Source organism: Leopardus geoffroyi, chromosome B1, assembly GCF_018350155.1.
Source record: "Leopardus geoffroyi isolate Oge1 chromosome B1, O.geoffroyi_Oge1_pat1.0, whole genome shotgun sequence".
Taxonomy (NCBI): domain Eukaryota; kingdom Metazoa; phylum Chordata; class Mammalia; order Carnivora; family Felidae; genus Leopardus; species Leopardus geoffroyi.
The window spans coordinates 130498828-130517067 of NC_059327.1; the positions used below are offsets into that span (position 1 = coordinate 130498828).

At 33.6% G+C, this 18240-nt stretch overlaps 1 protein-coding gene across 4 annotated transcripts in view; it reads right to left on the bottom strand.

Annotated features, from left to right (window-relative positions):
* CCSER1 (coiled-coil serine rich protein 1) overlaps window positions 1–18240 on the bottom strand; it is a 1315617-nt gene that overhangs the window by 1066603 nt on the left and 230774 nt on the right. For all 4 annotated transcript variants that reach the window (XM_045472859.1, XM_045472868.1, XM_045472871.1 and 1 more), the window contains exon 4: window positions 12218–12311. In XM_045472859.1, coding sequence (XP_045328815.1) covers window positions 12218–12311 — 94 coding nt within the window. The remainder of the gene's footprint in view (window positions 1–12217; window positions 12312–18240) is intronic.

Genomic DNA, 18240 nt, shown 5'->3' on the forward strand with positions numbered 1-18240 from the left:
CCTTCCCTGCCCTTCAGCATAAACACAGAGCCACGTGAGCAATGCTTTGCAACACCAACAGTGACTAACTTGCTTACACCAAGTTCCACCCTCCCTGTGCTCTGGTGGGGCTGTCCTTCTCAGTCAAGCTTGCTTCAGTTCCAGTGCAGCAGCCTCCTCCCCCAGAAGACCAACAGAAACCTCTGTGCACATCATGTCTCCTGACCATAGTGTACTGCAAGGCCTGAGTTCTGGTGGAGTTGGTGTCAGGTGTCACTTTATAAGCAGATCAGGGCACACCTAGTTAAACTAGACACATTCAGGCCAGGAACCAAAAACTGCCCATAGCAGGCAAGGAGAGCCTCTGAGGGCAACTAGCCTGAAGGATAGAGCAGCCAAAACACAACAGGAGAGCACATGCAGCACACACCAGAGATACTCCCTGAAACCCAGGCCCTGGGCACTATATGACTGCTTCTTCATAAAGTCCTTATTCTCAGGAGTGGGAAACATAACAGGCTTTTCTAACACAGAAAAGGCGGCAGAGACTTGGAAAAAAATGCCAAGACAGAGGAATTTATCTCAAATGAGAGAAGAAGGCCACAGCCAGATATCTAAGCAAAACAGATAAAAGTGATATGCCTGATGGAGAATTTAAAGCAACAATCATAAGGATACTCACTGGACTTGAGAAAATACTAGAACACAGCACTGAGACCCTTACAACAGAGATAAAAGAATTAAAAAATAATCAGAGATGAAAAGTACAATAAATGAGATTAGAAACATGCCTGATGCAATGAACAACAGGCTGGAAGAAGCAGAGGAATAAATTTGTGACCTGGAAGACAAAATAATGGAAAATAATGCAACTGAACAAAAGAGAGAAATAAAAATTATGCAATAGGAGAACAGACTTAGGGAACTCAGTGACTCCATCAAATGTGAGTCCCAGAAGAAGACGAAGAGAAGAAAGGAAGCAGAAAATATATTTGGAGAAATAATAGCTGAAAATATCCTTAATCTGAGGAAGGAAACAGATACCCAGATCCAGGAGGCATGGAGAACTACCATCAAAATCAACAATAGCAGGCCAACACCAAGATATATTGTAATTATATTTGCAAAATATAGTGATAAAGAAAAAATATTAAAAGCAGGAAAGACAAAAGAAGTCCTTAACTTACAGGAAAAAACCCACAGGCTAGCTGTAGATTTCTCAACAGAAACTTGGTAAGCCAATAGGGAGTGACATGATATATTCAAAGTGCTTAAGATGAAAAATCGACAGCCAAGAATACTCTATCCAGCAAGACTACCATTCAGAATAGAAGGCAAGATAAAGTTTCCCATACAAACAAAAAATTAAAGGAGTTTATGACCACTAATCCAGCCATACAAGAAATAATTAAAGGGGACTCTGAGTGCAAGGGAGACCAAAAGTGACAAAGAAAAGAAAGGATCGAAGATAATCTTCAGAAACAATGACAAAACAAGCAATTAAATGGCAATAAATACATATCTATCAATAATTACTTTGAATGTAAATGGACTAAACACTCCAATCAAAAAAGACAGGGTGTCAGAATGAATTTAAAAATACAATAAAAAACAAGACACATCTATATACTACCTACAAGGGGCTCACTTCAGACATAAAGATACCTGCAGACTGAAAGTGAGAGGGTGGAGAAACCTTTCTCACAAAATGGATGTCAAAAGATAGAGCAGCAATAATATTGGACAAACCAGACTTTTTGTTCTTATATTGTTTTTATTCTGCTTTGGTATCAGGGTAATACTGGCCTCATGGAATGATTTTGAATGGGTTCCCTCTATTCCAATATTGATACAATTTTGATAAAGATTCTCAGTAATTATTATTTGTTTAGTATTTGGTAGAATTCACCAATGAAACCATTTGGTCTTGGGATTTTCTGTGCTGGGAGATTTTTCATTCCTAATTTAACTTTCATTCTTGTTATTGGTCTAAGAAGATTTCCTATTTCTTGGATTCAAGATTCATGATTGAATCTTGGTAACTAGTGTGTTTTTAGGAATTATCTGGGGTCTTTTCTAACTTATCTGATTTGTTGGTATATAATTGTTTATAGTAATCTGTTATCTCACTATGTATTTCTGTGGTTATCTGTTGTACTTTTTTCTCTTCCACTTCTCATTTTGGTTTATGAGTCTTTTTTTTTTTTTTTTTCCCCATAGTTAATCTAGTTAAAGCATTGTCAATTTTGTTATTTTTTTCTTTTTCAATACTGGACATTACTTTCAATGTTGTGTTATTGCTTACTCTAGTGTCTATTTTATTTATTTCTGATTTTTCTTTATTTCATTCTTTTTCTAAATTTCAGATAAGTTTCTTCTTTTCTAGTTCCTTGTGGTATAATGTTGTTTATTTAATTTTTTTTTTCTTAATACAAGCATTTACAGCATAAATTTCATTCTAACATCTGCTTTGCTACATCCCATAAGTTTTGGAATATTATGTTTACTTTTACTTGTGTTTTGAGACATATTTTGATTTTTCATTTGATTTATTTGGCCCATTGCTTGTGCAGTAGTGTGTTAATATTTACATATTAAATATTTACATTGTAGAAAAATGTGATCTATCCATATCACGGAATATTAATTGATCATAAAGTATGAATGGAGTACTTATATATATGCTACAACATGAATAAACCTTGAAAACATTATGCTTAGGAAAGAAAGTCCATCACAAAACAGCAATATTGTATGATTCTATTGATATATCCACAAGAGGCAAATCTTTAAAACAGAAAGTGGCTTAGTGATGGCCTGGAGTTGGAAGTGTGGTGAATGATGAGTCCCTGCTAATGGGTACAACTTCTTTTTGGCATGACAAAAATGTTCTAAACTTATATTGTGATGATATAGGCACAACTCTGCAAATATATTGAAAACCACTGAATTGTATAACTTAAATGGGTTAACTGAAGGGTACATGAATTATATCTCAATATTTTTTTCTCTTCTCAATAAAGAGTGATAAACTGTACAATGGGAAGGAAATGAAAAAAAAATCTCAAATCAAATTATTTTTTTGGAATGTTCAAACAAGAAAAAAGGAAAAAGTGAGCCAGATTAAAACAAAAGCTTCTATGTATTTGTGATTTTAAAACTGGATATGAATTTCTATTAGTCAAAAGAATCATAATTATTAACACGGAGCTGCAGAGCCAGAAAAACTTTGGATCCAGTTGAGACATCTACTGTCTGTGGTATTTTATTACTCAAAGCTGCAATTTTCTTAAATGTGAAAGAATTATTTTCCTCATTGAATTGGCACAAAGACTCCATAAATGGTATTTATTATTCCTTTATTATTTTATTTAATGCTGTAATTGCATAAGTTTGAAATATGGTAGCCACAAAACTAATGGCATGTGTTGTGGCATTCTATACATAAAATGTGAGAAATACTATACTTAAAAATGTGGTTGAGATCTTTCGCTAATAGAATCTGGAAAAAAAAATCACCAAAATTGGCAAGATTGGGTTCCTATTAATCCAGATTTGTAGCTACTGTGTAATACTTCCAATATTAAGTATCACATGTTTCTCAGCTTTATATAATCATATTGAAGATAATTCACGCACACTTTTCCTGACCCAGACATATCAAAGCTTGTAAAAACTTATAGTTAATTTTTATAGTTTTCCCTATGTGGATGTTGTTGCAATTTGTACATTACTATTCATATGAGCAAAGCCACTAGGGTTTCATCTCAGCTCTGCTGTGCTATTATCCATTAAAAATTAATAACAAAAATTACCTCCTTAATTAATAGGCACAGGAGGAATTACTAACTCACAGCAGAATTTTATATTGCTTGTTCATCAAACTCAAAATTATTTAGCGACTACCTAATTAATTCCTAATTGATATCATTGGGCCATTACTTCTCCACTTACATCTGGACATATACCAAGAGATAATGCCCTAGGTGTTTTTATGTATAAGGTCCAAAATAACTAACAAAACAACATAAATTTTTTTTCATTCAATTATCCAAATGACTATTGCATTGTTTTATCCAACAGTGATAAATAAGTAAAATATATTTTCAATTGGGTAAATCATCTGCAAATTATAAAGATCAAACTTAAGACAAAGTAGAACCTAAGGACTTCCTCTCTGAACATTAATGATTTTGATTAATAAGTTTTAAATTATTTAATACAGTAAATTTATTATTTCTCTAGAATTACTATTTTAAATATGTTGTGGTATTTTGGACACTTGACTAATCCCTGGGGGGAAAAAATGTTTCCATGCATTTAAATGCATTGGTTTTAACACAAAGAAATGTACCACCTGTCATAAGCAAGGTACCTTAATTATTTTAAATAATACTAACAAAACATCACTTAAAATGTTACACAGAATTTAGATAAAAAAATTAAAATCAGAAAGCAAATTTTAAAACAACATATAATCATGATGAAGCATTAAGAAACTAAGGACTATAAAAAATAACCAATGATTCAATAAACTCTATGATAAGGAATTTAAGAAGTCAAGAGAACGAACTGGGCTTCTATTTTATTCTAGATGACTGGAAGGGCACTTTACATATAAATATGTCTCCCATTTAGGTAGGATGATATTTTGAGATAGCTTTATTGTCATTTTACCAATGAAAAAAACTTTGCTTAGGAAAATTCAGTCACTTGCCCAAGGTCACTATGGTACAGCTGGAATGCTAACTTGGATATGTCTTGTCTCCAAAGTGCCTGCTCTCTTTTGATATTAATTTGTCATTTCTTTAATTCAAATGGGACTTTAAGATGCAATTTCCTCTCAGAGAGTTATTGTGAACATTAACTTGAGACAGCTTAGGGAAAAAAAAAAAGCATAGCTCATTATAGGCATTCAGTTTTCCTTTCCATTAACTTAGATTTCCAGCTACTACTTGCTAAAACTGACATACAGACAACTCATAGAAGCCAAGAAATGAATTGGAAAACAGCATTTTGATGAGTACGTGCCCAACAGGTAACACCAAAATGTGTTTTAACTTTAACTTACTTACTTATGATGCTTCACTGTCAAATTAGTCAGGTGCATTTTCCCCACTATTATTTGAAGATAATACTACTAATAGTCTAAATAGAAATGCGACCTTATTCTAGTTTACTGTGGAAAAGAACAGCTACAGATTAAATTTTCTGAAACCAAAACTCAAACTCTTACTTCTTTATCGAACACTATGCGCTATCCAGTATTTAACTGGCTTTGTGATAACTATTTGTAGAAAAGTTACTTTATTTAGTCACATAAGGGTAACACTTGGCAAGCTCTTCATTTTGGAGGACTTACCAGGAAGTAACACTGCTTCACAATAGATATTCTATTGGGCTTTATCGTAATTACTTTAAAGTAAGATGAGGAAAAATGCTTGACAACGTTTACCTCACCTATTTCCAATGTTAAAACTGCCCGAGGAATGTTAACTATGTACAAGGAACTGAATTTTGTCTCTGGGTTAGGCAAGATCCTCATAAAATTCCTAGTTTTTGTTACACTGATGTGTCACCATTTAGAACAGCTCCTACTGAATTGGCAGGGTGATGCCACTAGCTTGTACTAAAAGGAGTTGCTGAGGAAATTGTTCTGATATCGATCATTTATATCTTATGAAGACACGTGAGCAAATGTCTTTCAGTTCTTTAGTAACAAATATTCCTTCAGTTAATAAAATGCATTGACTGGTGGACTGAATAAATGATGGTACAAAGTTTTAATTATGCAACTGGTTGTATTTCTTTCTTCACATATGCTAGTAAAGCATTCTAAGTAACATTTTCTATTCACTATGGTGATACTAGTATACATTTTGTGTGCCACCCTCACCTGTAGCTTCATCTTATTGTTCATATCATCTTTTATCATTATTCTATTTTCCTCAAATGATTACTTTGCAAGATGCTTCCATGTGTAGAAAAAAAATCCTTCACACAAACAGGTAAAACCATATAAAGAAATATTAGGCAAAAATATATTGCTGGTATTTTTCCTTTGACAGACTGTACAGTTCATAACATGTTTCACTGTAAGGAAAGTTTTAAGGTCATTAATTTGAGTCTTAGAGACATTAAATGCTAGTAAATTTTGTTGGTACTTTTTTTCCCCCCAAAAGACTGTTGAGGTATATCTAATCAATATCACTGCTAAAATCTTTCATGATTTGACTTGAGGCAAAACCACCACCATATCAATGAATAAGAGAGTGAGAAGAAATATAAAAAGTGAAAACGGTCACAAAATTATCTTTTAATTAAGATATAAATGTCAGCATATTTTTTAATCAAAACTGTGTCTGGTCATGTTTGCAGTATAAATAATTTATTAAGTAAAAAAACAATAAATATAATATTTTACCACAGGGAAGTGAATGCCTAGCATTAAACAAATTGATAATCCTGTATTTGAAACATGAAACATATTAATTATTTATTAAAAATATTTTCCAGAAAAGTAATTTAAGCATTAATTCAAGAAAATATGATTTAAAACATCTGGAAGGCTTATCCATAGGCTTTTTAATCTGAAAGTTTAGCTTTTATATTAGAATTTAGAAAGATAAAATTAGATAATGCCAAGATCAAAGTAAATTATTCAGAACAGTTGATTTTTTTTCCTCAAGGCAAGTCTCCTTTTGAGATTTCACTTTGAATTCATATACCTTTCCTTCATTGAAACTGTCCTTTCTTACTTTCATTAATAATATCCACTTACTGCACTATAAAACGCATACTTCATGTGTACTATTATCTATACTACCTCTCCCTTTAGGAAGGGAGTGTGTTAATTTAGGACTCCATATATACATTAATACATTTAAAGAATTTGTGGAACTTTTCCAAATTGTGGACAATTTGGAACTGGTCAAAACACACTTTTTAAAACCTAAGTGTAAATTTACAATTCACTTTTAGATGAAAATACAGATAGCAAAGAATGAAATAAAAAGCATATGAAAAGATCTCCAAAATTATTATGACTACTAATAAATAGCCATCTTTATCAAGGCAGGTACAGTAAGCACAAAATTCAATAACAACATGATGAAATGTACAGACACATCTAACCATGCAAGTACATGGACATTTCTATAACAAAACTTTGAACCACACAACTCAAATTGTTTTTTTTTTTTTTTTTTTCTGCTTTGTTTGTGCTGTTCTGATTATTTTAATTGCCTGGTTGATATACTTTAGTTCATATCCCTAATACTACAAGTAGTACATCAACTAACAATGATTAATATTATATGAATATTAACTGTGTACACTCATTATGCATTCTACTGACATTAGAATGTCTCTTTGCATGTTAAATCACTCAATGTGAGCACTGTCCAATATATACATGTTGAAAAAAAAAGTGCAAGGAAATTTTTTTTATTTCAGAGTTTCAAACTCTGTGTGGTAAATAGATTTCCTAATTAAAGGGTTTGATTTTCTGTAGAAAAAAATAAAATGATTGAGCTTTACTAATTTTTGTATTTTTTAATCCTTTTTTACTCACTATATACATGGCCAAAGATTTCTGGCTGTATTAAATAAAATCACATTAATAGATAGCAATTGAGCATCTACTATATACAAATTACTGTAGTAAAAGGGACAGCAGAAATTCTGCACTATTTATGAGGATTTCTCTAGTCTTTGCAAATTTAACCATTAATAATTACATGTTAAGTTGAATAATATTTATAAATGTCACACATGAAAATTACTAAAAATATTTGACTGAATATTTTCAAAATAAAAATATTTCTCTGGGGTTTTACAAAAATCATCTTGGCCATTATATTAACCCGTACTATAAAATGCTATAAATCCTTGCTTTAATAGGACTCTAGAGCCAAAAATTGAAATGTTTTACGCTAACAAATTTTTTTAACCCTCCAATGATCTTCACTAATGTAAATAACAGAATTTAAAGGTATCATTATTTTAGTTTCCAGACTTTTAAAAATAACTTTTATTTAAATCATCATTTTAAAATGATTAGCATTAATGAGCTTTTTATCAATATCAGTTATCAATGAGCTTCTTATATGCTGAGAAGACCTTTAATTACGTTGCTTAAAAAAATAAATTGTATCACCTATTCAAGCAGAAATTCATTCTGAGCTAATGTGCATAAACAGATAGTTGTGACTTTTTTCAAACCCTACAATATGACATCCAAAGTGAAATAGATTTTCAAAAAATATTTTAGTAAATAACATTCAACACACCCAAGTTACTCTAAGGAGTATTTCATTTATCAGAATTGTACTTCAAGTATGCAAAATGACATCATTTACTTTATAAAAAGGTGGTTGACTCCATTGATTCAAAGGGTACTCTAGTATTGGCTTTAACCAAGTTATCTACATCCTGAAGTAGACTCAGGACATTTACGGTTTTTAACATATCATTCTTTTATTTACAATAAAGCACATAACACTCATTACTTTATAAAACAAGAAATTTAGATTTAAAAATATTTGTTTTTAGGAGCACCTAGATGGCTCTGTCGGTTAAGTGTCCAACCCCTGATTTCATCTCAAGTCATGATCTCACGGTTTCTTCAGTTTGAGCACCACACTGTCAATGTGGAGCCTGCTCAAGATTCTTTCTCTCTCCCTCTCTCTCTACCCTTCCTCACCTCCCTTTCTCTGAAAATAAAAAAACCTAAACTTTTGGGATGCTGGGTGGCTCATTCGGTTAAGAGTCTGGCTCTTGATTTCAGCTTAGGTCATGATTTCATGGTTCATGGGTTCCAGCCCGTATCAGGCTCTGTGCTGACAGTGCAGAGCTTGCTTGGGATTCTCTCTCTCCTTCCCCTCTCTCTCCCCCTCACTGCTACATGCTCTCTCTCTCTCTCTCAAAAATAAATAAAAACATTAAAAAACTTATTAATTAATTACAAAAATAACGTTTGTTTTTGTTCCCAAGCAAATAAATTGAGCTAAGTCACACTTTGCTCTTTATCACAATTGCCTACCAAACATAACTAAGATCACTACATTATCTATTATTCTTTTTAATTATTAGTTTTATTTTTTATTTTGAAAATCTTTAAAAATTCAAAACACAGAGAAAATATTATAAGTAATACATGAACCTTTCACCTCAAACACCTACTGCTCTGCTTTGATAATTTTCAACAACTTTTCAACTTCGTTTTATCTATTCCCTCTTCCATCCATGCATGTTGGCAAAGTATATCCCAGATATCATGTTGTCTCAACCACATGCATCTCTCTAAAGTTTTCTTTAAAAAATAATACAAAACAAAAATGTTCAATACCCAACAAAATAAAAAAATATTTCTGTAATAATTTATTAATTTCTCAAATTTCTCTGATTGACCAAGAAATATACTTTTATAGTGTTTTAAGTTTTTCAAGAAATGTGCCAACAAAGATGTCACATGGCATTTGCCTGTTTTTGTTTTTTTTTTTAAGTTTATTTATCTATTTTGAGAAAGAGTGAGCACAAGCAGGAAAGGGGCAGAGAGAAGGAGAGAAGGAAGGAAGGAGAGAGAGAATCCTAAGCAAGCTCCACACCATCAGCACAGAGCGGCATTTGGGGACAAACTCACAAACTGCAAGACCATGATCTGAGCAGAAATCAAGAGTCAGACACTTAACAGATTGAGCCACACAGGTGCCCCTGCATTTGCCTCTTTAAAGCTACAACACCTCTCCCATTTTTATCATGCACTTTATTTGTTTAAAGAACCAGACCATTATCCTGTAGAATTCCTCACTTCTCATATTTGGTTGCTGGCAATTTCATCATGCTATTTAACATTCACTGTCCCCCACCCCCATCCCAATATTTCCTATAAAATCACAATATATTAGAAAGAATTGAGTAGAATGAAGTACTTGTGGGCAGGAGTGGTGTTACTATGTACTTCTCCAGGCATTGCATTAAGAGAGACAAAATGTCTAGTTGTTCACTTTTAGGTATGTTAGTGATCAGTGAATTTAGGTATTACCAGTCTAATCTAACACTACAAAATTCTCATTAACAACATATCCTGACAGCCATGCCATGCACATATAGACATTTTCATTATTCTTTAAATGACTGCTTAGTATACCAGTGTACATTTAACAAATGTCCTATTGAAGAATATTTGTTATTACAAATATTTTGTAACGAAGAGTTGTTTGCATACATTACTCTATATGTTTCAGTGTTTTAGGATTAAATTTCTAGAAGTTGGATAGTTGAATCTAAAAGCAAATGCGTATATAGTTTTGCTAAATACTGACAAATTTCCCTCCAAGAGGGTGTACATTTTCACTGTATGTAATTCTTTTAAGATACATACACATAAATGACAAAACTGTGTATTGTATCTGTATAAAAGTGAGAAAAATCTGCATTTTTTTAAAAGAGTATCTGTCAAATCAACTGCTGGAAGAATGTTTTTAAAAATGATTATTCTAAATTCATATTCAAACAGAAAAAATTTTTAAGTAGCTTCTTTTGATATTAGCTTATAATACAGAGTAATGAAATATAAATATTGTAAAATTTAAAATATAAGCATTGCCTTCTTTTGATAATTTTTAATGTATTATCTATAATATAAAAATAGTGCATAAACAAAAAAAATTATAATCTTAGACATTATGTCTAATTCCAAAAAGTTAAAAATAAGGACACTGAAATCCAATCTGTTGATTTTCTCAAATGTATGCAGTAAGACTAAGATTTTAAAGTTTCAGTTTAATGTTATTTCTACTTTAATTTGAAAATGACTACATTGGGGCGCCTGGGTGGCTCGGTTAAGCGTCCGACTTCAGCCAGGTCACGATCTCGCGGTCCGTGAGTTCAAGCCCCGCGTCGGGCTCTGGGCTGATGGCTCAGAGCCTGGAGCCTGTTTCCGATTCTGTGTTTCCCTCTCTCTCTGCCCCTCCCCCGTTCATGCTCTGTCTCTCTCTGTCCCAAAAATAAATAAACGTTGAAAATGACTACATTAAAGGTGTTAAAAGCAATATTACAAAAGTAAGTAAGAGCTGGTCTTTGTACTCAAATATCTAAATTTGAATATACAATTAATTCTTATAACTTACTTCAACAGGATTAATTTTTGTATTTGAAGACATGGCAATTTATGCTTTGATATAAACTTAAAGTATTACAAATATAATGGGCTCCCTTCTTAATTCATTCAACATGAATTTATCTCATACTACAATTCTGTGTATTTATGTGCTTATGAGTGTATGTTTGTGGCTGCTATTGGCAGTTATTAATTTTGAGGTCAACTTTATTGTATCAACATTAACCTATGCAGGGGCGCCTGGGTGGCTCAGTCGGTTGGGCGTCCGACTTCAGCTCAGGTCATGATCTCGGGGTCCATGAGTTTGAGCCCCGCATCAGGCTCTGTGCTAACCGCTCAGAGCCTGGAGCGTGTTTCGGATTCTGTGTCTCCCTCTATCTTTGACCCTCCCCCATTCATGCTCTGTTTCTCTCTGTCTCAAAAATAAATAAACATTAAAAAAATTAAAAAAAACATTAATCTATGCAATTATTACTGGAGTGGCTAAGATTCTGAAGAGTAAACCTTGATCTGCAAAACTTCCATTTGATTATATAAAATAAATGAAAAATGGGATTATAATTTTTTTTTTCCTTCAGAAAGAGAAAATATTAACTTTTCCATTATGTGTTAAATTAGAATTTCCTTCTTTGAAATGTCTTAATTGGGGCGCCTGGGTGGCGCAGTCGGTTAAGTGTCCGACTTCAGCCAGGTCACGATCTCGCGGTCCGTGAGTTCGAGCCCCGCGTCAGGCTCTGGGCTGATGACTCAGAGCCTGGAGCCTGTTTCCGATTCTGTGTCTCCCTCTCTCTCTGCCCCTCCCCCATTCATGCTCTGTCTCTCTCTGTCCCAAAAATAAATAAACGTTGAAAAAAAAAATTAAAAAAAAAAAAAAAAGAAATGTCTTAATAGGTTTTTTCTTATTTTATAATTATCTTCCCACTGGATTTATATTTCATAACAGATTTTAAGATCACCAGAATCATGTGTCTATGGTACCTAGCATGTGCCTTGCACATATAATATACAAAACTGGAGATGGAAAAGACTGAGTGCATCCTAAATAATATGAAGTTTATCAATGAAAGCTAAGTAAGTAGGATCAAAATTGTATGTTATGGTGCATTTAGCACTCACCTGAAGGATGAAGATTCTGTTCCTCTAAAAATTCCAGATCAAGCATTAGATCATCTTCATCCAGTTCACAAGATCCCAAATTATTCAAAACATCCTGAAGAAAGAGCAAAATCAATAGTTAGAGACCAAAACACTGTAAAATTGAGGAAATACCCACATACAGATGCCATGAAGAAAAAAAAATAGAAATGAAAAGTTTTAGCTGAATCCCAGAAATCATTTGACTATGCCATAGGCTTTAACATTATCAGCCCAATAAAAAATTCCAAACATTATTATAAAAATCTTAACTCTCACTAAAACTCCTAAAGAGAATATAAAGGCTTTTCAAATGTATAGAAGTTTGTAAACTGATGGGGCGCCTGGGTGGCGCAGTCGGTTAAGCGTCCGACTTCAGCCAGGTCACGATCTCGCGGTCCGTGAGTTCGAGCCCCGCGTCAGGCTCTGGGCTGATGGCTCAGAGCCTGGAGCCTGTTTCTGATTCTGTGTCTCCCTCTCTCTCTGCCCCTCCCCCGTTCATGCTCTGTCTCTCTCTGTCCCAAAAATAAAATAAATGTTGAAAAAAAAATTAAAAAAAAAAAAGAAGTTTGTAAACTGAAACTTAAGATTATTTTTTTATATTCATCTTTCAAATCTGAATGACATTCTTCTGATACATTTAATGAACTGTTTCTCAAACAAATTTGTATACAGTGCCAACCGTGAGATACTAATTTAGACCGTACTTGGAAGTGAAGATCCAGTTACCATTTCCTAATCATTTGCTTAAGATTGGGAGAGATGAACAGAAGAAATAAATGTCAATAAGATTAAAAATTAATTATTGACTTTCATAATGCTATAAACATTAGAGCTAGATTACATGTTTCTTTTCTTTTCTCCTCTCACTCAGAGGGAAAACAAAAGGGTATATAGAGAAGTTTTGAGGGGAAACAGTGATGTGCAGAGGTAGGAATTCTTGAGGGAGGTACGTATACAGATGAGTAGAGACTATATTAAGAAAAAGCAGTATTAAAAATTAGATTGAAATTTTTAAAAAGTATGTTTTATACTTTTGTACAAATGTACACGATGCTACATGTAGTAAATGACACCACATCTTAGACAACTTTTTCTACTAATTTGAATGATACCATAATTTAAGTTTAAAGAACTAAATACACATTAAGGAAAGCCCAGTGATATTGTCAAATGAACACTGAACACCTTAGTTCTGGGGATTGAAAGTAAGGACACTCTGGCTTTTAAATAAATTACTCTCACTGTAAAAAAAAAAAAAAAAAAAAAAAGAGGGGCGCCTGGGTGGCGCAGTCGGTTAAGCGTCCGACTTCAGCCAGGTCACGATCTCACGGTCCGGGAGTTCGAGCCCCGCGTCAGGCTCTGGGCTGATGGCTCAGAGCCTGGAGCCTGTTTCCGATTCTGTGTCTCCCTCTCTCTCTGCCCCTCCCCCGTTCATGCTCTGTCTCTCTCTGTCCCAAAAATAAATACACGTTGAAAAAAAAAAATTAAAAAAAAAAAAAAAGAATTAAACATCATTAAACTTTAGAATCATGTGTTATCTGTGAATAGAGCACAATAAAGTTTCAAAAGTGATAAATATCCCCAAATACAACTGCTTCTCTCCACAAATGAAAGTTATAAAAACTCATTATTCATTGAATTCTATTTTATCTGTATTAATTACAAGGTAACTAGTAATTTAAACTATAAGATAATCAACTGTTTACTGGTAGTTTTATGATATACTGTGGCAGGAATAGTCTACTGAGAATAAGTTACTTATTTATATAGCATCAAAAGATGATATAAGATACAGGCAACAAAAGATAAGCTGTCTTCCTCAAAAAATACAAAAGAGAGGGGCGCCTGGGTGGCACAGTCGGTTGAGCGTCCGACTTCAGCCAGGTCACGATCTCGCTGTCCGTGAGTTCGAGCCCCGCGTCGGGCTCTGGGCTGATGGCTCGGAGCCTGGAGCCTGCTTCCGATTCTGTATCTCCCTCTCTCTCTGACCCTCCCCCGTTCATGCTCTGTCTCTCTCTGTCTCAAAAATAAATAAAAACGTTAAAAAAAAAATACAAAAGAGAGTATTAAAACAACAAAAGAAGCATAATTCAAGTTGAATGTGGATAAGAAAGGGAGATTTGGTAAAGACACTAGTATTAATGTCTATTAAGCACTATCTAAATGAAGGGATCTTAATGTGCAAGTCCAGAGTAATTTTGTAAAAAAAAAAAATTGTTTCATAGTGAAAATGTAGTGCTTTACTAGCTTCAAATTAGTCTAAATAATTTTAGTCTTATATTTTGAATTTCATTGAATAATATTATAGTCTTGTTTCTATCCAAAATTCATATGCTGAAGTACTAAGACCCAGTATCTTACAATGTGACGTGTTTGGACACAGAACCCTTAAAGAAAAAATTATAGTTAAATCAGGTTGCATGGATGGGCCCTAATCCAATATGACTAGTGCTCTTATAAGAAGAGAATATTAGGACTCAGGTAACACAAACAGAAGGACAATCATGTGAGAACACAAGAGGGAACCATCTGTAGGCCAAGGAGAGAGAATTCAGGAGAAAACAAATCTGCCTACACTGTGATCTTGGATTTTCATCCTACAGAAATGGTAAGAAAGTAATTTTCTATTGTTTAAGCCACCTAAAAACACCACCTCTGTGGTATTTTGTTATGGCAGCCCCAGCAAACTAATACTGCCAACAACATTTAGAAAACAATGAAAGTTGGAACAAAGAAAGGAAAGAAAGAAATGAGTGCCTTATAGATGAATGTCACCTTTTTGTTGTTGTTACACCCAGTAAGGACTGGCGTAACAGTAGGGTTCTATGGTTTGCACAGCATTTCCCTCTTCTACTTGGAACTGCACTGCCCAACCCACATAGCTAGGGTACCAGAAGAAGGTACCAGGTGTTTACATGAGTCAAACTCCTGTCTTTGGTGGATGATCGAAGATGGGACATCATAACGAAACTTACTGACAATTTTACTGTACAAATGAGAAAAGTTTCTGTTTGGTGATAGATATCGCAAGTAGCAAAATGATGTCATCACAGAGGCTTTGGGTTTCATTGTATAGCTATGACCACTCTAAGTCTACTTGAAAAATTTTAAAAATGTCATAGTAGCAGGTATTCTGGCTCCTGGTTCTAGGAATTCCAGAGGTCCAAAGGCATACGTGATCTTTTCAAGGTTGAATTTTAAATTTTGAATTTTGAGGAGTGCCTGGATGGCTCAGTCAGTTAAGTGTCTGTCTTCAGCTCAGGTTATGATCTCACTGTCTGTGAGTTTGATCCCCGTGTCAGGCTCTGTGCTGCCAGCTTGGAGCCTGGAGTCTGCTTCAGATTCTGTGTCTCCCTCTCTGCCCCTCCTCCACTCGTGCTTTGTCTCTCCCTCTCTCTCTCTCTCTCAATCTCTCTCTCAAAAATAAACATTAAAAAAAATTAAACCTTGAAAGTTAATACATCCATCAAAAGTTTGACAAATAAATTTTTTAAAGAAGTGTTTTTTTGTTTCTGGTTGTTTTTTTTTAACAAGAAAATGTTTTTAAAAATTTTTAAATGTTTTATTTTTGAGAGAAAGAGAGAGAGACAGTGCGAGCAGGGTAGGGGCAGAGAGAGGGACACACACAGAATCTGAAGCAGGTTCCAGACTCTGAGCTGTCAGTACAGAGCCTGATTCTGGGCTCGAACTCAGGAACCGTGAGATCATGACCTGAGCCAAAGTCGGACGCTTAACAAACTGAGCCACACAGTTACCCCCACAAGGGAATATTTAAAAACCCTGTCCTACATTTAATATAAGAAAGTAACACCAAGAAACTGAACAAATAAAATTTGGAAAACTTAACTGCATTGTTCCAATTTTATTCACATTTTGTAAGTGACCCTTGACATTTGGACTAGGATGGGTCTATTTGCCACCGATTTGAGATGAATTGCTCTTAAATCTCCTAATTCTAAATAGCCTTGCATTGATATCTTGCTTACAAAGCACTCCTGTTAATGTAGTGGAGTCTTTGAAGCTGGTAAAATTTCATAATCAAAGAAGAGAAAATGCAGCAACATGATATGTTTGAGAAGAAAATCAATGTGAATTCATAAACCTAAAAATAATATGTTTTCCTGATTTCTCCTTAAAAGAGACCAACCACGGCAGCAATACTTTTGGCCTCAGCCAGCACTTACAGGCAAACCAGATACTCACTGCTCAGTATCCACCAACAAAGAACCAGGGCTCCTTAGGTATTAAGGAAAGGGGAAAAAAGGAAAGAAAAATATAGAATATTTCTGTTTCATTCTTTTGTTGCCAGAAAACAAGTTTCATCTAAAAAAAAAAAAAAGTCAGAGGCAGTTTTGAAAGGCTAAGGATAGCAATCTAAATGGCTTCTCCCTGGCTAATCTCTGGCATATGAACATGAAAGTATATATATGTGGCTCAATTAAACAGCTTGAGTCTGTTGAAGGTTAAGAGTTCATAATACTTAAACAGAAATGTTGATATGAGGGGCATAAAGAAGCACTCATACTGGGTTAAATTTTAAGTAAGTGATGAATCACTAAATTCCACTACTGAAACTAGTAATACACTATATGTTAACTAACTGGAATTTAAATTAAAACCTGACCAGAAATAAATAAATAAATAAATAAATAAATAAATAAATAAATAAAAGATAAAAACGGAGAGGGAGGCAAACCATATGAGACTCTTAAATACAGAGAACAAACTGCAGAATGCTACAGGGAGGTGGGTGGGGGGATGGGTTAAATGGGTGATGAGCATTAAGGAGGGCACATTTAGGATGAGCACTGGATGTCATATGTAAGAGATAAACCACTGGGTTCTACTCCTGAATTCAAGACTACACTGTATATTAACTAACTTGAAGTTAAATTAAATATATATATAATATTTATATACATATATATACTATAAATATAAATTTTTTATAAAATATAAAAATTATATATATAGAGAGAGACACTTGAAACATTTTTTTTTAAAGTTGCTCATAATATACACAAAAAGTACATACAGAGAAAAGTATCTTTAATTTCTATTGTCTTCAATAAATAGTTAATATACAGGTATTTTGTTTTTCTGATTATATGTATGTTTATAATAAGACATGTATTTCTTTCCATTAGTGAAAGGAAAGATCTGCAAACATCAAAGTAGTAACATCAAAATTCTGTACCAGAAACAGAAAAGATTGATCACCACTTATGGTCACACATAATAACCAAGTGGAAAAGAAGTCCAGCAGTTAATTAACACTAGTGATCATACCCCACATCTAACAGAGCAGAACTGTGTGTTTGAAACATGCGATAAATTAGTGGAATAAATAGAAGTGGTAACTAAGCAGAAATAGTCTCGCATCTCCTAAAAGATAAAAAGTTAGGTAGCTCTACATAATGAAGATATACTAATGAAAGTGCATGAGTTTTTAATAACATTCATACACCAGACCTATATATCATAATAACAGGGAAATTGTTTTGTAGCGCAAGCAGTTTGGACTTAAAAAACAAATCATTTTGTGAGGAAACACCAATATTGCACAAAATTAAAAACTAGGCTTGAACTCTAAATAAAGGCATAAGGGCATATAACAAGTAGATTTTAATTGTAAAAAGAAAGTCCAACCTGATGGCTAATATCCTTATTTGAACCATCTCTGAATATACAGCAAATTCCAATGCGATGACTAGACAAAAAATTTTCTAATAAAAAACCCAGAATTTGTAAATCTAAGAGATAACTTTCTTTTTCTTCTAATTCTAGCATGGTTACTGAATCTTAGGAAAGCTTCCAATATCTTTGAAATAGTCTCAGATATCTTTGAAAACCTAGGGAAATAGGAAAATTTCCACATCAGCAACGTAAAAGAAGAAAAAAAGATATCCCTAGTATTAGCACACTAGTAACCAGTTTAAAGATAAGCATATGACAGGCTTTGGAATTACTGTAATATGTGTGTGTGTGTGTGTGTGTGTGTG